At 35.1% G+C, this 22800-nt stretch overlaps 1 protein-coding gene across 3 annotated transcripts in view; it reads right to left on the minus strand.

Annotated features, from left to right (window-relative positions):
- The window catches only part of CDH12 (cadherin 12), a 537195-nt gene that overhangs the window by 116988 nt on the left and 397407 nt on the right, over positions 1-22800 (minus strand). For all 3 annotated transcript variants that reach the window (XM_068197278.1, XM_068197266.1, XM_068197271.1), the window contains one exon: positions 3309-3603. In XM_068197278.1, the coding sequence (XP_068053379.1) occupies positions 3309-3603 (295 nt within the window). The remainder of the gene's footprint in view (positions 1-3308; positions 3604-22800) is intronic.

Genomic DNA, 22800 nt, shown 5'->3' on the forward strand with positions numbered 1-22800 from the left:
CTTCTAACTTTTTCCTTAAGAGCATATGAAGGAGTTTGGCTCCTGGTAAGGAAGGCACTGCTAAGTAAAAATAGCAGTCCTAAAACTATCTCTTCAGAAAAAAAAAAAAGAGATTCAGTACAACTGTGTTTTTTAATAAGTTATATTGATTAAAAGGAAAAAGAAAACAACACTAGAGTAGAGAAACTGCAGAAGAAAATTCAATCTGCCCTCAATGTAAATTTGAAGGGAAAAAGTAAACATCCCCCTACAAAATGCATGGAAAATAACAAAAGTTCTAAGAAAATCTACTGTGAAAAACATGGCTAAGAAAGGTATATCTAAGTAATACCTCTGTGCAGAAAACCAGAACTTGAGAATGCCACGAATTTTCATTTTTTTTGCACTTTTTCCAGTAAAATATTACCAAGGTCCAGTTGATGTACAATTTTACTATAACACTGTAACTGCAACCTTGATTCCAGAGGTGAATGCTGTGGCATTATTTCAGCCATCCCAGATTCAGCAATGGCAATTATTAGGAAGTCTAGAGACATTACAAAACTGACAACCATGTAGCCATGACAATTTCTAGAAAGTACCATTACTAATAATATTGAAAATAACCTTGGGATAAAGTACCAAACTGGTTAAGCCATTGCATGCAAATGTCATGAAACAATAAAGGACTGCAAGTCACTAGTTACAAAAGCTTGTCAGGCTCACATAAGAGACTAGTAAGGGTTAAAAATGTAGTGTTTCAATGAATTTCTCACAATTTCCCAAGAAATATGTGCATGACTGCAGTTTATAAACAATACTGTTGTAAAACTATAGTAAGTGGAATTTGGAACATTTGGTATTTAAAAAGTGGCAACCAGAAAATGAAAATGTAAAAAAAAAAAAGAAAAAAAAAAGAAAAAAAAAGAGAGAAGAGTTTATCTGGGATTTTTCTTAAGCCAAGACAACCATATGCTGCACCAGCTGAAAAATCAAAGTGATTTTCAATGTCAGCCTCAGGCACTGGTAGGTCTAAGCATCTCTAAAGGTGCAACTAAATGGTACTGATGATAGAAAGGAGTAGTTTTAGATCCTCTGAGAAATCTGTGCTTGCATAAGGAAAGAAAAACAGATAAGAAAGAACAAGAGAATAGCAAGACCTACATCAGAGAAGACACAATCTCCTGGCACATTACAGAGGGCAAAGCACTTCTGGATATTTTTGCAGCAAGACAGTTTAACAGCAAAAATTCTTATCTTCTTTAGTAGTTACTAATTGAAATTTAGGCTTCCATTTAGGGAACTCTTTCCTTGGCTTGCCTTTTCTGAGCAATTTTCATCCATCTTTTATTTTTTTTATAGAGAAATAGATATAGTGAATGTGACCAAATAAAGAGAAGACCAAGAAGATCTATTTTTGCCATGGCATCTACTTCTTTTTTTTCTAAAGGAGAATAAATTGGAAAGAATTTCTTTTAAAATGCTGTATGCATGTCACAGCATGCTCAGCTGTATCTCATTTAGTCATGCAACTCCTCATCCATGTAAAAGCCGCCAGTGTATGGCGCATCTTGAAGTGCATTTCATATGAAGTAAAAGCTCTGTTAGCATTTAATCTTCTGCTTCACACACATATTTAGGAAAATAACAAAGAAATATAGGGGAGAACAACAGAGTAAGGGAATAAATGTAGGTACTGTGTTCTGCTGTACTAACACCATAACAGATTTTCATTTTATCTTTCTGTTAAGGTTTTAAACACAATTTCACTACCAACCATATATTCATGGGTGAGAAATGTTATTCTGAATTTTCCACAGACACAGGTGTCAAAATGTAACAAATGGTTTTCATCTATACATGATGCAACTGTAAGTAATATTATTATGCATCTCATTAAGGGAAACAATAGTGCACCTGTATTGTGAATCTACAGAGTCCTGTAGGTGGCTACAGTGACTGTTTTTCTACACTTCCATAAGATTAACATGATCATCTCTACATGTCTACTCACATCACATTTTATCCCATTCTACCGCATTCTACTGCTCCTTACCACAAAATTTAAAATAATACCTCATTAATTCTATGTAGCACTTGTGTAGATAGCTGGTCGCCTCCCAGATTGACTTTAAAAGTATCAACATCTGATGTGCATAGCTGAAGGGGAACAGTATCCCTCTGTCACTTCAAAGTCAGAAAACTTCCAAAACTGTTAACAACTGCCAGGAGTATTAAATGGCTGGTATTGGCTTGTGAAGTACTGGGAAAATACAGTTTAGGAGAGAGAAGGGCAATAAGCTGGAACTAGCACTGGGAAGTTAAATGACTCCCAGCCCAGAAAAAATTAATTTCTGGTGCCTGCAGGGAAACCCAAAATGCCATCTGGCAGTAGGACACAAGCACTGTGCTTATGTTGCAAACACACTGCTCAGGACCACTGCAGAATCAGGAAGAGACCAAATGGGCCCATTTAGCCTATTCTCCTGCTCCAAAGCAGGATCAATGCTCTTCATGTCATTCCTGGCAAATATCTATCGTGTTGTGAAAATTCTTCAAGCAAAAACCTATTCCAGTACTTCAATATCATTATTGCAGTCCACCTTTCTCTGAAAAGAAAATTACTCTGTCCTCTTTACACTAGGTTTTTGAAGACTTACCATGTTCCCAGGCTATCTTTTTTTTTTTCTTTTTTTTCTTTTTTTTTAGCTCAAGAGTCTGATGCATTAAAGATTTTTTTAGGACATCAGGTTTCTGACAACTTGAGCCACTCTTGTAGACTCTCATTCTTGCATTGTGACAAAGGCAAGGACAATAGTTACTTTGAGCATGCAGAGTGTAACAGGACTTCAATAAAGAATTGCCACCTAATGTATAATTAGGAGATCATGCAAGTGCTGTAGGAGTTTAAGAGTCACAAAGAAAAAAACAGTAAAATGGCAAGATGCTTTACAGTAAATTGGCAATCTAATTTTGTCCAGCAAACAGCAAATGTAAACTAAGAAGAGAGAGGAACACACCACATCATGTGACATAATAGGTTTGGGGTTAGAGAACCCTATACCTTCCTTGAATATATATATTTTTTTTTAACTCATCCTACCCTGCAGATTCTCATATTGCAGGAGAATAAGTTTCTGAATAAGCAAACAAAGCTAAAAACAGAACTGCAATCTGTGTATACCTAGGCACAGAATATTAGAAACATTTCTAATAATGAGTTTCAGATGTTGTTTTTTTCATTTCATCCCTCTCTCAGCAAGAAAAGTACATTGATACAATTAAGTAATATGCAATTAATTATCAAGCATTCATAGCTTCTTACTCACCCACTGGAGACATTTCTGGGACACTGGCAATATAAGGCCCATCCAGAAACTTTGGCTCATTATCATTAATGTCCTGCACTTTGATGATGAACTCTGATTCAGGCTCTAGTGGTTTCTTGGTGTCAACATCCACAGCCTGAGCCCGGAGTGTGTAGAAAGGTTTTTCTTCTCGATCTAGGCTCCTTATGGCATGGATGTCTCCCGTGGTCTCATCAATGGTAAAAACCGTGCCAGCACCATCTCCTGAAAGGGTATATTTAACAGTGCCGACTCCCTTGTCCAAGTCAGAGTGAAGCTGGAGAAGCAAATCAAAAGAGAGGACAAAAATATTAACAGCTTTTCCTAGGCTAGACAGATTTTTTTTTTAATGTAATAAAAGACTTTGGATGAACCAATTTTGTAAGTCCTTAACTGCCTCTAAGTGCATGGAAAAAATGTGGGTAGTATGTTATGCATGACTTTTACTCCTATCTAGTACAGCACAGACTTGCTGCAGTTCAGTAACTAAAACTGCAGTGAAGCAGGGCTTTAAATTTGTTATAAACTGAAATTTAAGACCAAGGACATAAAATCACCCATAGCCACATCAAACAAATGTGAAATGACATGAGAGAGTGTCAAAAGCTTTCACAGGCATTTGGCTTTCAGAGAAGAAAAAGGGAAATATCTAATTATTTCAAAAGCAAGAGCTTGATGGCATCTGAAACTCAAACTTGGTTAAAAAAAATATACTCCTCATGATTATAGTAAATGCTAAACAGAACTAAAAATACTGCCTTTTACACAAATATTTGATCTCTTTTTGAGATAACCACACTGCAGACTGTGAATCTAGGAGTTTCTAGCTCATTTTGAAAGAGTGCAGAAATCAATTATTTTCTGCCTTAAATACCAATATACACATTATTTCTGGCTACTACTCTGATGAATCTCTAGTTATAATTTAAAAATAAAATTTAAAAAAAAAACCCTCTTGAATTCAACTTCTTGGATGTTTTTGCCCCTTTAATCAGTGTCTATCTTAAATAAAGTGACCTTAAACATTATTTTAAATACAGGATTATTTTAAATCCAAATACAGTATGATGAACTTTATTCTCGGATGCCTTTACCTGTTCCATACTCATCCTTTAAATGCATCTAAAAGCTTTGAAAAGATACACAAGGTTACATCACTGATGCTAAAATAGTTTTTAAAATATTTGTCCACTTTTCCCATCTAGTGAGGACTAAAAAGATCTTCTATAATGGCCACTGGTCAGAATGGAGTTTTCAAGAGTGAATTCTCTTAAGCTGAATTGTAAAGTGATTATGGATATAGACTTTATTTACATGATGTACTGCCCAAGGTGAAACACAATAGAGGAAACATGGGACATGAAAGGAGATTATGTAAAAAATGAATTGCTGAGAAACTAAATGGTTTTGGTAATGGGGCAAGAAGCTAAGCTACAGGAAAGGAGTTAAAGGCAATTACTAACATTTATAGCTATTGACTTGAAATTGAAAATAGGTCCTTGTGACTGTGGAAGAGGTCATGGTTTGTGGCACAGAGCGAACAAGAGCTTAGTCTCCTCTTTGTCTACTTTTTCATCTCATCATTCTTGCTCAGTGAATATATTAATTTCTGATCTTTCCTCTAGCTTCCCCCCACATGTGATTTTAAATTATCTCTCCAGTCCAAACTAAAGTATTTTGCTTCCAAGGTGTTTAATATTTCCTTGCTTGCAAAATGAAATGATAATGTAGTCTGAGATAATTAATGTCTATTTCTTCCTCCTTATTTTAATTTAAGTGGCTCAAAACTTCCTGCTGTTTCATTATACTCTGCTTAGTAAAAACTTGGCATTTTTCTTCCATTATAATTTAGAGGCTTACAGACACACATCAACAGAAAAAAACAATCAAAATGATGATGAGAAAGTTTGAAGAAAAAAAGTGTAAAAACTTTTTAGAGGGAACCAGACAACTGTTTTAGCAGTATCCCTATATTAAATAAAATTTGTTTGGGCTTCATTGTGAAGACTACCTTGATGCATACTCCTGGAAGTAATAATATCATAGAGCAAAATAATGCAATTATGAAACAGGAATTTGTAAACAGGGAAGCATGGCAAGATTACTCCCATATCCTGTCATTGGATTTGGCACTAAATCTAAAACGGTTCAGTGTGTTTCTGATTGCCAGCTGTAGGTTTTGTGCACAACTAGTAACAAATCAGGCTGTATTACATATCTTATCCGAGCCCTTGGATAATATTAGAGAGAATCAATTATAGTTGCTTTTCCTAGCTGGAGAAAAAGCAGGAAAAGCAAGGGCTCCCGAGACAAGGGAAGATTGAAATACAAACACAAGACTAAATATAGCTTTTTTTCTCAAATGTATTGGAGAAAAAAAGGTTTACAGCTGGTAGGAATAGCAATTCTACAGTTGCAGATGTATTTGCTGGGGTTCACAAGTATCACTCATCTAGTACAACCTAGGAACCATTCCACCTATTTAAGCAGAGCTGCAATGCTCTGCATTAGCTGGGATGTGTCACATTGTATTTATTCACCAAATCTGCTGATTTTGACATAAGCTTCCTAGATGATATTGCAGGACAATGTGCAAATGCATGCTTATTTATAACCCACACCAAGATATGCAATTTGTGAGTCAATTCAACATTACACAGTGTCAAATTACTGCAGGGGAACTGCAGATTGATTCATTTAGAATTAACTAAATTCTTCAACAATAAAGAGAATGCAAAACCTAGATTCAGATGCAAGGAGGAAAAGTAAGAAGCTAGCATTAGCTGCACTTACACAACACTAGGAAATAATCCTGACTTTCAATGCCTGAAATTTTCCAGAAAGCAGTTTAGGCTAAAGAATAAGTGCTTGCTACTCTGTCTTGATTTATGTGTTACAAGCTCTATTGCACTGGAAAAAAATAAATTTATTTTTTTGTGCTGAAAAACAGAAGATTTGTGAGAGACTAGTTTTTCTGACACTGTGTCCACAGCAACTTTGGGTTTTTATCCCATTTCACCTTCTTGTTCGCACTTATTTTCTAATTCTTGGTCTTCCACTATTTCAGTAAAATTAAAGGGCAAGAGAACAAGTGCTCAGATATTACCTACTTCCCTCCCCACAATGTGTTTACATTCCACAGTCACCTGAATTTACTGCAACAAGGTTGTACAAATGATTGCATTCACACAGGTTGTCTTAATTTTATGTTTTCCCTATAAGTCCTGAGTATTAAAAATGCAGCGGAGGCTTGGAAATGTGAGGGATTCATTTCTATCTTTGCTGAAATCTACACTTGTATTCTCTACTATGTAAGTAACACAGTTTAGTGTCAGATCTCTGGGCGAATCTAGTCCAAGTGTAAAACTAATAATTTCTTGCAGCAAAACTCTTGTTAGTGCAGAAAATCATGAATATTTTTCTGTGATGGCAGAAAAAGACACATCATTCCATATTTTTTGCTAATGTGTACAAACAATAACACATATGGCAAAGGAAATGACTGATTAAAAAAAACAGTATGAATAATAAGATGGAGACTATTGTAAGATATATTGCATAAATCTATGCAGAAATTATGTCAGTGTTTTTGAATCATATCCAGTACCAGATGCCAGACTGAGTCAGTCTACAAGTCCATGTGATCTAGCAATCTGCTTCAGCCTGTAACAAGCTGAATGTTAGTTGGCTTCAGAGAGAATGAAAAGTTGGTAACAACTCACTAATAGCACATCTGGGAGAAATTATTTATTCAGTTCTTCTGACAGTTTCTAAAAAGTATGATTGTTTGTATTTTAGCAATAAATTAAGATCTTACTGCTTCAATAACTCAGTGTCACTTCAAGATTTCATACACCTGCACAAATAATTTCCAACCACATGAAAGACCAGGAAATGCATTAGGTAATGTACATCAAGAATGGGTCTATACTCCTAGGTAAATCGAGCATTGCAGAAATATGGATCAGATATATTTGTTCCTCAGTATCCTGTGGTGCTGATTTTCTCTTCAGTATCCTATTCATCTGATTCTCAACTGTTCATCTTCTCTCTATTTAAACACTTCTATGACTTCCATTAATACAATAATTTTAAAAGTCAAATATGTAAATTCACATACATCGCTAAAAAATTGGAAAGAAAAGAATCTTAAAAAATTGCAAGATAGGCTACTTTAAAATGAAGCAATCACTATACCCCCACAAATCATGCCAGAACAAGGGCTATGACATCTGCCAGGATTGCTGTGATCCTAATTTCACAGCAATGCAGACATTGAAAAGTTGTTGTATGAGTTGACAACTTCCCTTTCTACATTTCCCAAATGTCAAGGAATGTTTACAAACCCTAAACCGATATATTTACCCTATGATACACTCTGAGATTCTAGGTCTTATTCCACTGCCAGTTACACAGGCTGAAAAAAAAAAATCCCTGTCCCATTTATTTGTTACTTGTAAATCACTTTAAATATTATATTGCAGTGCTTATCTGGTCTAAAAAATGGTAAATATTCCAAGCTATTAACCATGCCTTGCCTGCACAACAGTATTAGTTATACATCCCACATCTGTATTTTTACATCATTTTTCTTTATACAATGTATTTTAGGATTTTACTCCATTGTTTTCTCTTCCTGCATCTACTCCCAGGTATCACCATTCATTCTGTAGCCACCAGCCCCTGTACTTTCTTGGGTAAGATGTGCAATGAAAACTCTCTGAGAAACCAGAATATCATTCAGCTCCAATATTACATAAGACTGAAAATACAGAATGATGGCTTGAACATAGGAAAGGAAAAAAAGGCCATTTTTGTACAGTTAACATAGACTCAAGCAGACCCATTATGGCAGATCTGTACTGCAAAAATGTGTGTTGGAACAAGGACACCCACTACAAGAGAGAAGGGTGTAAATGAGTCTGGAGATTTTCTATTTGGAAGGCTGTCCTTTTAAAATATAATTATTCTACACATATTTTCTCTTGGCAAGAACTCTATGATCTACACAGATTGCATAGCTTCTTTTAAAAACTGATAATTAGAATCTAATGTACTGCTTTCACACAAATGTATTTATTTCTTCCCTCTAAAAATACATAAACCCTGAAATTTTTCCTAAGATTCAAAGGGTATGGGGATGCCAGAGACTTTAATTCAAGACATGGAAAAATTAAAAAGAACAGTGTAATTGTTGCTAATCAAATCCAGTAAAATAGCTTTTCTTTCTTTCCCTCTCCATCACACATATACCACCGCAGAGCACATTTAGGGATGAGGTAGAATCTGCTCACAACACAATCAGTGCAAATGTTTCCTGATCCTAAAATTTTGGATTACCTAGGGCATCTTCTAAATAATAAGTTAACATTCATTCGTCAGGCAAGACTGCAGACTGAAGCTTGTGTTGAGAGGAGTTAGGACACTACTACAAATGGGTCAGATGAATGGCAATAGGTATATGGAAACAAGGAGCAACTAAAATCACATAATCAGAGAATCCTTGAGGTTAAAAATGACCCTTAAGATAGCTGAGTCCAGCTGCAAAATCATGAGGTAAAATAAAGGTGAACAAAAGGAGAAAAGAATGATTTTTTAAAGGTCATTTGGAAAAGAACAATTTTTAAAGCTGAAAATTATTTGTAATAGGAAGAGGTGTCTTTTTACTAGCTCTGTATAGGCCTTTTAATAAGAGGCTCCTATCTGTGAGCCGGCTTTCTTAGTACTATGAAAATTTCAAACAATAATTAAAAATGTAAATTAATGGATGTGCATGTGTGTATGTTTACACGTATATATACAAAAATTTTAAAAAATATTATTTGAACTAGTAAGCTGTGCGTATCTTATCATCATGATTAATTTTCTTTGTGTTGTATTTCTATGTCTTTTTTTTATGTTTAGCAAAATATCTGCTACCAAAAAATTGACATTCTTCTTACTACTTTTTGAAAAAATAGCAATAAACAACATGGTTCAGCATTTTGAAATATCTTCCTGTTCAAAGTAGATTACAATACATCCTTATTCAACAGCAATTAAGTAAAAAGAATTTATGCACTTTTTTTAGTGATTCTTGTTTTGCAAATAAAGCTGAGCTTTATTAAAATTAAAACACTTTTCTAATTAAATAAAACATTATCTTCTTCTGTCATGGGGATTTAGTCTAAGCGCACTAAGAACAGATTTTTTCAATAATGAGTGTGGTTGTCAGGTAGTAAGATGATGGCAAATGAGTTGTTAGAAAGGAATAAAAACAGTACTTGACCTTCTCAGCTCAGAGGAATCTTCATCGCTACCAACATCATGCACTTAAGGGGTTAGGGCTTGTTATTTTCTGATTCTTCTTTACATTAATATTTTTGTTGCATTATGTGGAATTTAATAGCGACACTTCTATGAGCACAGTGAAAAAACTCCCAATATTCCTTTTATGGAATGCCATATACGTAAAAAATATTGGCCAATTAAAAATGTTATGCACTAATAAAGTATTGAAAGAATAAAAATTTCTCAATAATGTCATAATATCATTTAATTATACAAGTAGTTACGCACGTAACTTACAAGTTGCATAAATTTCTGATGATTGTTTCTGCATCACCATTTCAGCTGGTGCTGATGCCTATAGAAACATGGTGTTCTGCTCCACCCTCTTCAACTTTAATGCAAGAATCAACATAAAAAGTAATTTTTAAAATTAAATTATTCTTACTGATCTCATATAACTCCATGTTACAACGTGCTTGTGTACCCATAGGTTTCAGCTCAGTTATGTTGAATGTCATTTGAGAAAAATGTTCTGAAGAATGGTGACAGCTGATGCAAACTTCAATCTGTTGAGGTATAGCCATTATCAAGTAACAGCATAATGACAGGCTCCAACAACAAATTCCAGTATTGGCCGTTAGACAGCAACAGGAGACAAAATTTGAGGAAATTTATCAACTTCCAATTTCTTCTTTATCCAGCTCAATTTTATATATCCTTCCGAAGGATTATGAGCTACAGTGTGGTGTGCAGCTGCTGATGACAGCTCAGTGGAAAAGGATTCTACCATATTATTAAATGTTTATAATTTTAGAATTTTTAAAGTATTTAACAGGAGCTGAGGATGGGATTGAAAGTGAAACCCTCACAATCCAAAACCGTTAATGCATTACATGGGAAAAGTGAGGTTATGCCATGTATCCTCATACATAGATGCAGTCTTTTCACTACTGTGCACTCAAAATCTGTGGTAAATAATCTTCTGGGTTGAAGGAGCCTGTGGAAGACATCACCTGTTAGTAATTAATGCATTTGAGTTGGCACCAGTAGGCCTGGTTTGATCTACACCTGGGAAAGCATTGGGACTCCCTCTGTACCTGTGTCTGGCTGGAGTCCCTGTGGTTAAGTAGGAGGATAATGTTGATGTTCAAAACTCAGACATGAGGGAAGGGAATTTGCCACAAACAGGGTTCTGGGGAAAAAAATCACCCCAGCTTTAGGCAGGAGATATTTGTATTCCTCTTCAAGACAACACTTATTCACTAAATGAAGAAAAGATAGCATGACAATCAAATTCTAACTCTTGCTATTTAATTGTGCAATACAGCAAAATGTTCAATAGCATTGCTGTAATCAATTAAAATCGTAAGTATGAAGGGGTGGTGATCTTTTGAGGTAGTGACTGTAGTATTTCTTTTTTGAAAGAGGAATCACTATCAGAATATCAAAAAGAGATCCATCTCTCTAGATAATACATACTGACAGAAATACATGGTTTTTTGTCATGTTGCCTGCTGTATCTCTTCTACAATAAATATAAAATATCAGTGCATGAAAATATTAATTATGCTGTATGAATAAATACAATACAAATAGACACTAGAGATTTAAGAAGTCTTCATGTGATTTTTTTTTAAATCTAAACCAAAATTTATAAGACACCTGTTAAAGGAGAGTTTATAATTTCTAATGACTGTCTACTTATATTTATGAAGATAGTCTCTCTGCAGATAGATAACCACTGTTCAAAAAGCTGAGAACAAGCAGGAACTTTATACTGCAAAGTGTCACTGAAATGAAGCTGTTGGCAAGGTTAGAAATGATCAGTTTAGAATGAGGTGTTTATGCTCCTGAAATTACAAAATCTATTTTCTTTCTAGGTTTTGTGAATGTGATCCAGTTTCTGTAGAATTATAATCTATAGATCTCTTAAGCTGCAAGGTATAAAATCCTGGTTAGTTACTTGGACTTTTCTGCACAGAAAATATCATTATCATCAGAGGACACATGTTTTACTCTTCATCTCTACCTAATAGTTATGACATTATGGACTTGTTTTTTATTTGAGATTTAATTTATGATTGAACCAGTCAGTTACATGAGATGTTTTCTCTCACAGGAGTTGCTCTACTGATGCTAGTAGGAATACCTTGTGTGATAGAGAAGAAAGTGTAGGGTGTGCCATTCAGTTTCTGAGGTGACAGACAAAAAGACAGCTGCCTGTTGACAACTACCATGCTTCTGGAAAAGATTTTGACTCTGAGCAGCTTCCCACTCCTTTTCTTGGTGGTATTCACTTCTCTACCCTAAACATCTGGAGCTAATTGAATTCCCCTAAAATTCTTTATATCAGACTGTCCCTGATAATTAGAGGAATTGAATAGATTACTTTTGTAAGCCTGGTTCTTTTCAAATTCATTACCAAAAACTCAAATTTCCTGCTGGAGTTGTTCATCTGAGGAGGGGGCAACCTGTATGAAGGATGGTAGCTGCGAGGCAGCATACATTTCCATACCACAGCTGCACCTAGGAGAAGTATTACATGTCCAACTCTGCAGTCATAAATATCTAAAGGTAATTTAGTCATGAAGTAGTTATCTCCTACTGGTCATCAATCCCTAACACAGAAAACCCTAGTCAGGGGTTAGCTGACTCCATAGTCACATAAATGGTGCATGTGACCACACACAAAGTGAACCCCAAGCCTGACTGGCTTCCTGAATCAGCTATGCAAAATATCCAGAAATAGCCTCTCTGTAAGCCAAAGGCTCAGTATTTTTTCTAGAAGTGTACCCTTATTAGGTTCCCTTAACTAAATTTACTCTACTTCAGGAAGTCACAATTTTATCACACACAGAGGCAAGAAAAGACACATTATTATACAGACTCTCATTGCTTTACCCATTAGTCTAAATAAGCTGAAAATTTTCTGTGCCCAAGATCATAATAGAAATAATAATATCAACAATACTGATAAATACACAACTTTTAAGTACCTCAAGAAGGCACTCTGTCATAAGCAAAAAGTTCTTGTAGTTATAATGTAAAAAGAAAGACAAGAACTGTAGGAAACACATGCCTAGAAATGTATGTTGAATGAGTATCAGTTTAAATCCATTGCATTTGGAAAGTTAAAAGATTATAAACTGATTAAAAGCTTATGCTTAATTTTATACTGATTGGAACCTTATTTAGCAAAGACATCTTCTGCTATTTTCTGATTTATATCAGTGTGCCCTTCAATTCTAGCTGAAACTTGGAAGGGTTTTGAGTAAAGGTATTAAATTCTGCTGGTGCTGATGAAGCTTTCTTCATCTTTATCCTTCCCTTAATTAATTTTTCTTTGTTTTTTTTTTTTTCAAATATTTTTCTTTATTGACTACCTAGCAAATGAATGTTAAAAACTCCATGCCTCAGGTTTTTAAATTTCATGTTAAGTTTTGTTAAATACAAAAAACTTGTTCCATAAATCACACTTGCTGTAAAGCTCTGTCAGTTAAGGTATCTCTTTTTGTTTGATAATGATATAGTAGAACAGGTAGGGAATGACAGAGTAGAAAGATTTTACCTCAGCCTGTCTATCACTATGACAAGGCATACTATCATAAACTGTTTACCAGTTCTCTTACATAAACAGAAAAAAAAAAATCTTAGTTCCATCATAGAGGTGAAAAAAAATTGACACATATATTAGAGGGATAATTTTAAGGCATTTACAGGCACAGAATTTTATGAGTGAAATATGATATATTTTGAATTTTTAATCTTTTTGTCTTAAGTTGGTCCAAAAAAAGTCAGGTAAATAGTCACACTACAAGACACAAAAAAATTGCAAAATAATACAGCAAGCATGAACAAATAATGCTTAATTTGCAAGGAATAAAAAGTACAACAAAGAAACTGAAAGAGCTCTTCTGTACCTTATGCATCAATTCCAAGATGGCACACCCCATGAATAATGTTCTGGCTGCAAGATTTCCTCAGAAGAATATTTTTAAAGGCTATATTATTACAGAGCAGTGTTGATTTTCCTCAGATTCCAGAAGTAGTATAGGAAAGGGTTGTGCTGTATGGATTTTTTTCATTTTGGTGAAGCAGTACAGATAAGTGACATGCTGCATAGTTTGCATTTTTTTGCTAGCTTGTGACACAGGTTTTTTGTTTTTTTTTTTTTTTTTTAAAGGTTTGTGGTTTTGCAAAACTAGGTAAACATTCTATTTTAGTGGGGTCTTTTAGCTAATCAACATTTGCATGAAAGAAAAGTAGGTTCTTAAGACACAAGTAAAGCATCAGATAGAGTTTGTTCTTCTGGCTTGGATTACTTAAGACAAGCAACATTTATATGGAACTATACACAACTGAAACAAACCCCAGAAATCCTGGATATATTCTAAGTTATGGATACATTAATATTTCACATATTGTTAAGCTACAATGTGTAAGAATATTGGTATGCCTTCTTTTTAATAAAAATGTAACACCTATGTACTAACAAGCAAAAGAAAAATATCTTCCACAGCTCAAGGATACATCATTTCTGCTCAAATGGAGCAGTTTAATTATAAATCTGAATATGATTGTCTCTGCTGGATTTTCCCAATTCAGTTTTAAGAAAAACATGTTGAGTTTACATATAGTTATATGCTAGCTATAGCAATAATTTTCAAGATTTACTCATGTATTTAAAGAATAAAGACAAATATTCCCAAGAATCAATGGAGAGTACAATACAATAGATAAAAAAATTACAAAGCCTTATAACTTGGAAAAAAATTACTGAATGGCTGCTGTAAGATATCTGTTTTTTATAGCTGTGGCTGTACTTATGTTTTATACTGATGAGATGGAAGAACAGCCACATCTGCTGTTGGGAGTGGAGAAGGAAGAAAAGAGCACAGAGTCATTTTACCCCAGAGACAAGAGAGTGGGAACGTTATTCCTACAGAGAACTTGGAATAAGCAGGAAGTGAGGTAGAAAAACTGTTTCTGGATGAGTTTGTATTCCATTTTTCTGACAGAACTGCTCTCTTGAAACAACAGAGATGTTAATTGGTTCCTATCTTGTATATAATTCTTCTAGAAATCCTGGGAAAATCAGTTAACAAGGTCAAAATCTCTCCAGGGTCCAGGAAAGTGTAACTGTGTCCATAAAGCCTAAATCTTGGACTTTAGAAAGTCAATGGCAAAACTCCCCTTGTCTCCAATTTTATTCAGTAATAATTAGGGCCTTACAAGCACTAGCAGAGTACTCTCCTGAAGAGTATTGGCAGAGTTCTCTCCCACAGACTGAGAGTAAACATTTTCTTTTGTTTAAGTTCATGCACTTAGGGAAATTTTCTTTTCACCTTTAAGTTTTACCATACTAAAGATCTCAAAATGGAAACAACAGAAGTTTCTTGTGTGGAAATCACTCAACATCTCCCCCCTCTATCCTTCCCACCCCTCCTTTTTCATTTTCCAGAACTTCAAACACCTGAAATAATAATATTTGATTGTTTCAAGATTCAGGGGTAGGATAAACTTTATTAAAAAAATGCTTTTGCAATTTAACACTAACCTTTGTTAAACAGAAATTAGTATGAAATCCTTTAAGTGGTGTGGTAGTTTGTTGTGATGTGGCAGGGCTTTTATCCATTCATAAATGTTTGCAGAAGTCAGGCTCCTTTCACTGACAAATATTGCAGCTATTGGTAGCTAAATTCACCTGCATTTGTAGTAGTTGCTAATTATGATCAAAGAAGTGATATTCACAAAGGGAACCCATTTTAGCAATTTTCCTAAAAATATTCCTTTGGGGTGATAAATGACACGCACCCTTTTTGAACATAAGAACAGACTTATCTATTAAATAATAATATATTCACTGGCTGTAGACCATCTGAGTATCAAACATCATCTTTCCTTTGTTGTCTGCCTTTCAGTTTTTACAGATTTCATCATCTTATGACACTTCCCAAATGTAGAAATGAAGATTGTAGAAAGTGTTTGTGCCTCTTCAAAAAGACTATGTAAATATTTTACTCACTGAGTAATAGAAAATCTCTATAGCGAATAAGGAACTTAAAGAAAATATACAACCTAGTGACATTAATTTTGATTATGCCTAAAAGACGTATATATAGAATGAACTGGTAATTGCAGTTATTTACTAATGGATTTGCCAGAAATGAGTAAACTAGGAAACAGCAATTATTTATGTTGCTTCCACTTTTTCAGGGAAAAATTCTCTAGATATAAAAATTACCAAATTTGTTGAAAGCTAGCATTTTTACTTCTATTAAAAATTGAATAATAAAATATTTATTTTCAGAAATATTGTTGTTTGTCAGAAAATCTCGTTTCTTTCAAGGATATCTGATGATGATTTGTCTTCTTCAGTATTGACTTAATGAATCAGAATAGATTCAATGTGAAAACTACCTTATAAGCGTATTCTCTTGTAAGTAGTGCTTACAGTAATTGAACAGTAATTCACTCTAGTATTGAGGCAAGCTGTAATTCCCTATCTCATTCAGGAGCAAGCTCTAACTAGCAAACTATGATCATAGTGTGTGACTGACTATAGGAACATAGCAGGTACAACCCCTAGAAAGAGTCTGCAAGCCATCCATGGAAAACCACGAAAGGATGTAATCCGTAGAACTGCATTTTATTTATCTAGTGGGAATAACATGTAACTGCCTAAGTGTTGCATCTCGGTTTGGGATTTAGGTTAGGGGTTCTGATCTGTTAGCTAGCCGTGTTCTGCGTACCCCTGCGCACCCCCTGTGTCTCTTCCCACCCCTGCGGCGGTTCACTCCGGGTCCCTGACTGTTGGAGCTTCCGCTGTCACTCCTGTGACCACTCCCCATCCTGCCCCGAGGGTTCGGTGCCCGTCACTTCGATCTCCCAATCCCTGTTCACCCCAGAGCCCGAGGTCTGCCCCGGTCACGTCCCTGCTGGGCAGAAGGGCCCCTGCTCTCCTCACCCTGCCCCTGATATAATCCCGCACCTCGGAGTGCTCACGGCCATTTTTCTCACGCACCAGCTGGAAGCAGGTCGCAGCGCCTCTGCGCAGACCCCCACAGCAATAAAGGACTTTCAGCCTTCCATGCGTGGGGAATCCGGACGTTCCTTCACTATTTACTGGTGTCTCTCACTCACAGTGGCAAGAATCCGTGGCCAACCCCGCCCAGACAGTGGCACGGAGCTGAGTCCGGAAACACACGGCGATCCCGGGTCCCGGAGAGGTTTGGTACCGCTTTAGGTGCCGGAGCTGCCCGGGGACCAGGAAAACACCATGAGATGCCACACCCAAGCACATATCCACAGCAGGGCACAGGTCTATTTACCACAGCCATGTGACCCATAGGGCTGAATGTATTAAAGGAATAAGGTCTTTAAGTAATTGAGTCTTATAGGACTCAGTAAGAAGAGAAAAAGGCTTTATGCACAGAGCTTCCCACCTTGATCTTCCACATCTGCACAGGGAAATAGCCATCCTTCTTGAGCTGCTATGAGATGCAATTTAGAGCCACATCCTTTACTCTAAATTTTTTGAGAGGCTGGCTTAGCAGAATGAGAAGAATATGGTATTCACTTGTAGTGAGCCTTTTTAAGCTTTCAGAATAGATTCATCTCTTTTTGGCATCCAGCTGGCCTTGTTTTGAGTGCTGCAAAATTTTCTTTGAAAAAATCATATAGCACAGACAGAAAAAAATTAATCAAGACCAAGCTTTTGATTTACTATACGTATGCCTTAAATGTACCTGTTTTTCATCTTGCGATACATTTTCCTAAAACATGAATTGGTGTTGTGGGATGCCAAACACCTGTCACAAAGAAATTTCATGCTATAAAATAATGAATAAATTATGTCTTAGCACACTTACCGCCATATCAGGATAATGTTCTTCTCTAAGAATTCAACTGAATACCAAATTTCCTATAAGTATTTTTTAAAATTCATAAACTCAGTAGGAAACACCAATAAATGTTTTGAAATTCATAAATACGTCAAGATTTCTTTGCTAATTTGTTCATTAACTTAATAAGCTAGTTAGACTGGGCTTAGCTTGATTAACAAGCCATTTTAATACCAATCTCACATAAAATAAAAATTATCTTAAAATTAGTTTGATTTAAATAATACTACTAAGTAGTAATGTTTCCATTAATGGAACATCTGGTACCTGGAGCAATAGTTGGATACATTCTTCATATTTTGATATACCAGCTGCACTGTACCGCTAGTAGCAGTGTAGCATTTCTGACTTCCTGAAGCATCTATTTTGTGGACTGGGTTAGTACTGTGGACCCCTAGAAACAATTTTGGGTATTGTATGACTCCTTTGTTATCAGCACCATATGGCTGACTGTGGAATATGGGATTCTTTGGATTTTTTTTTCTTGTAAGAACTCAAAATTTGTCCCTGCGACATAAACATATACAAATCAATTCTTAAGATTGAGATGAATCGAATTTCCATTTGATAAAATATAAACTGCATTTTAGAAGAAGACAGAATGGGACAATCTGAAGATGTCTCTTCAGTACATAAATTAAAAATTGATTTGATGCTGATTAACTTGCTCTCAAAAAATTTCTTCAGTACTTAAGCAAGTTTGCCCTCAACGGGCATTGTTTTCAATTTCAAGAAGGAGCAACAGGAAATATTTTTGGAAGACAGAAAAAAAATATACAGAGTAGTTCTCTAACTTGTCTGTGATCTGTGAATATCATGACTTTGATAGGCAGATTAATAGGTACTTTAGCCAGGCTGGACTGTACAAAGCACAGCTAAGAACAGATATATGCTTGTCCATAAAGACGTTATAAAAGAGAGGTTACAGATCTCAGGTAGAGAATATTTCTCTCAGTGAGTGCAGTGCAACTTTCTAACATACACCCCTCCTCAGCACAGCAACATAAACACACCAGAATCATTCAGGGAAGGTTTTAAGGTGCTTCCAGATGAGTTCCCAAAAGTGCAAGACTTCCCAAAGGGTAAATAAACCACTGTTTTCCCAGCATTACTGACTACATTTTGCAGGCTGACCCTGCTGTTACACCTACCTCTGTCCCACAGGAAGGGTATGTGTGCCAATGCTGTGCCAGGGCAGCAGATACCAGCTCTTTCTCTACCTAGCCCGCAAGAACTCCTACATTGCCTGGCTGAGCAGTACTGCCAGCTGTGAAAAGAATGGAAAAGCACTTTTCTCTGTGAACTGGCAAAATAATAAACTAGTCATAACAACAGCAAATTAGCAGCACATATCAGCACTGCAGGGTGTAAATAGGATTTGTGTAGTGACACGCTGAGTCCCAGAGGTATTATGGACTTTGACAAAGGAAACTTAATGACGTTCAGGTTCTGCAAAGCCATGTTCATGTAAGAACTGCAGATGATAACTTTACATCAATTTTCAGAGAGCATTATCAACCCTACTTAGAGGAAGGGAAACGGACAAAAAAAAAATAGAATGGTACAAAGAAGCCCAATGGTACAATTTGTAAACAGAATTCAGTGAAAGTGTACTGACTTTAATGGCACTACTCAATCGTTCAGCTGCCTTCCAGCACAATAGTTGTAGATGAGTGTGAAGTTTGCTTTTCATTCAAGCCATAGAACCTCAAAAGTCAGAGAAATGAAGAAGAATAGTCTAATTTTATAGAAGTTTGGCTAGGAGTACCTTAGAAATTATTGATTTTAGTAACTCCAGCTGAGTTAGTGAGAGAGAGAGAGAGAGAAGAGAGAAACATCAGCTCTACAGAGAACACCAACTAAAGCAACTTGTTCTCCTTCCATATGAACCTGGGTCAGTTTGATGAAGGTTTAAGGTCAAAACCACTAATGGTCAAGACTGCAAAACCAGAGGACCTATGAGAAGAAAATGTGGATCGTTTACCAGCTCAAAAGTAAATAATAAATGAAGTTTCCCCAAGTGTAGGTTTTACAGACGCAAACAGACACCCACAGATTGTCCATATGCTTGTTTTAGAGTAGTTCTTTTCCTGGTTAACATGGAAGAGAAAAATGGAAAAAAAAAGAGAAAAGAAGGAAAAAAAAGAAGACTGTGATCAAAGGTGTAAATTGATTGCATTACTAATGGATGTTGCAAAACAGTTAACAAATGTTTCCAAAAGAAAAGGCAAATGAATTTTACATAGCCAAGTATTTTAAAAATACACATTTTATGAGAACCTTAAAGGAAAAAAAACAGATAGCATTTTAGACTGAGTTCTACATACAAGATTTCTCTATCATGGATTGTGAATTATGTATATATTCTTCTCATATCTTTTATATATTAAAAATGTCCTGAAATATTAATTTTCCTAGTTTAGAAAATATTACCATGAATATTTTCAGGAGCACATATTCAGAAGTACTAGCCTTCAGAGAAATAAAAATAATGATAAGAGTATAAACAAGTCTTTAGAAAATCACTTCTGTTCTTCATAACAGTATTGTTTTTACATGAAAATCTTTATCTTGAAAAAATCAGTTTTCAGTTGGACTATTCTATTTATCTTTCCATTTAATAAAAACAATTGAAGTACGCTTAATTTTATCTTTCATTATTGCAGTGAAAATATCTGTTTAAATAGACCATCTATTATAAACTAAATATAACAATAAATAATTTTTCATTTTTCTGGCACGATTCTTTTAACTTTGCATTGCCTGTTTCATGCTTTGTCTTAATCATTTAAGATCAAGTCAAAATTTATTCAAATTGAAATATCTTGGTGACTTCAACATAAATTTGATCTATCTCATAATTTTTTGTTTTTTTCACAACATGAAAAGTGAACATATTCTAACACAGAGAAGAACTAATCATAAAAAAATGACTTGGACAAATGTAACTTTTACTGGCAGATCACACACAGACACATAGACACACAGACATGCAGCACGAAACTTGGAAGTTAATTTCTTCTAAATCAATATCATTTTACACAAACAATGTAAAGACTTATTTTTAGTACCTAGATTTTTCAAGGATTGTAAGTCATGAAAGATATATACTACAAACTTGAAATTTTTAACTATTCAGGCATGTAAGGACCAAAAATATAAATATCATTAAAATTTACTCCAAAATTGAGATGATACACTCATGCTATATACTACTATTTCGCATACGTTCTTCCCCCGCTTAGTACATCAGCAGTATAAATCCCTTCTGCTCAGTAGGTCATCTTAAAAATACTGGAAAATTTAACCAAAATGTAGGGAAAGATGGCTGACTAAATATGCCAGGACTCACCTAGCCTTGGGTAGTGTCTCTCTATTTTTTATTAGACACAAGCTGTACCTGTGTTATCAGGTAATGTGAACCTGTGAGAGTGTTCCGTAGAATGAAGCAGCCGATGGAGAGGAATGAATGCAGGCAATAAACACACCTCAAGGTTTTCTGCTGTGAACAAAATTTCATCTGGTTCAGTGGACTAAGTGCCAATTCATGTAGTGCATCCTCTCAGCTTTTTTTATCGAGAAGTGATCTTGTTTGTACTCTCCAAGACCTCTCCTGATGTGAACAAAACTACAGTAAGTCTGAATGATCAAGAGATTTGCCTCAAAAATGCCCTTTAATTCAGAAAGAAAACACACATGGAGATCTGCCAGCTATCTGGTAACAATTCTGAAACATGACTATGACTTCAGAATTTAGGAAGTATAGTATTTTGTCTTAATTTTGAAAGAATCAAAAAGAATTTTTAAAGAAAGGTCCTATTTATTTTTTAGACACAGCCCAAAATAGAAGTGAACTTTATGTCTGCGTTGTATCTTTAAGTAAAAACATAGAGCTCTCATTAGGTGATTACAGAACTTGTGATGGCATAAAATAAAGCAAACTGGAATTTAACAGGATAAAATGAAAATTTACTTTAAAATCCCTGAATCTGAAAAACAATTTCTGAAAATGTTTTTCTAAATAAATTCTGTCAAAATGTGTGGAGTATTGGCAACATTTAGAAAAATGTCTTTATTTACTTTCTGGGCATCGTTTTGGGCTTATCTTGTCCTTTAGAGTGCATCATTAATGAACATTAGGACTAAGAATGATTTTCAGGGTTTTTTAAGACATTGTAATGAAAGAATATCAATGTCTTTGAAAAGTCCTTGAATAAATTTACCCATATTTATCTTTTTTAATTTACTTTTTTCCTACAGTTTGAATTACATTACTGGAAAGTAACACTGGAGATAAATTACTGGAGTAAATAATTTCTGCCTACTTGTTTAACTCAGGATATAGACTGTCCATCACTAACAAACATGTCAGTAGACTCCCCACAAAAGCAGAGAATAAAAGAACCTTTGGTTCCTGTTCTAGATATTAGGAAGAGGGATTTCACATGTCTTTTTAAACTTTTTAGTCGTTCTTTTCCCCCAGTTTTACATTTTCCCCAATAATACACAATTATCTGTACCATGCATAAAATGTGATCAAATTCAGGACATATTCTCTTGTATAGACTATAGGAAAAGTAATGTCAATAGGCTAATTACTTATACCATTAATTTTTACAAGATTTTAACCACTAATACTTGGAGATAATTAAAGAAAATGAGCAGCCTGTCAGAATTATTTAATACACTGAGGAAGCCATTACTTCAGAATCAGTCTCTGGGGCTGGGCTCCCCAAAGAAACATGTTAACAATCTATTACAAGGAACAAAAGTGAATACCCATAAAGCACAAGGCAGACAGACACAAGACTCTTGGTTGCCTGGTTTGCCAGTTATTTTCATAATTTTGTCATCTATTTTGATGATCCATGAATACAGCGGGCTCATGAGGACTTGGCAGCACTGACCTTTAATCCCCTTCCCTCTTCCCCTTGAGCTTACTTTACCTTACTTTCTACCTTGCAGTTACAAATTTGACATTATTAATGCCAAGACTAGGAATGGACTTGGAAGCTGACTATTTAATCTAAAGAGCACTGCAGTGCTAGATGTAGGAAAATTTAATCAATAATCCTTTATTTAATTTCCAGGTAGACAGATCTGCCCAGCTCCCTCTTACTGTGTTCTTCAACAGAGACACAACTGCCTGCTTATCAATCCAGACAATATCAAACTGTAGACCATCATTTATATAAAAAACCCCACATTTAACAAGAATTAGAAAAACCAGAAGGATGGACTTTCTAGTTTTTAAGATTTCAATTTCATTTGTCAATTATTCAAGCAAATAATTCAGTCTT

Source organism: Anomalospiza imberbis, chromosome 1, assembly GCF_031753505.1.
Source record: "Anomalospiza imberbis isolate Cuckoo-Finch-1a 21T00152 chromosome 1, ASM3175350v1, whole genome shotgun sequence".
NCBI classification, from domain to species: Eukaryota; Metazoa; Chordata; class Aves; order Passeriformes; family Viduidae; genus Anomalospiza; species Anomalospiza imberbis.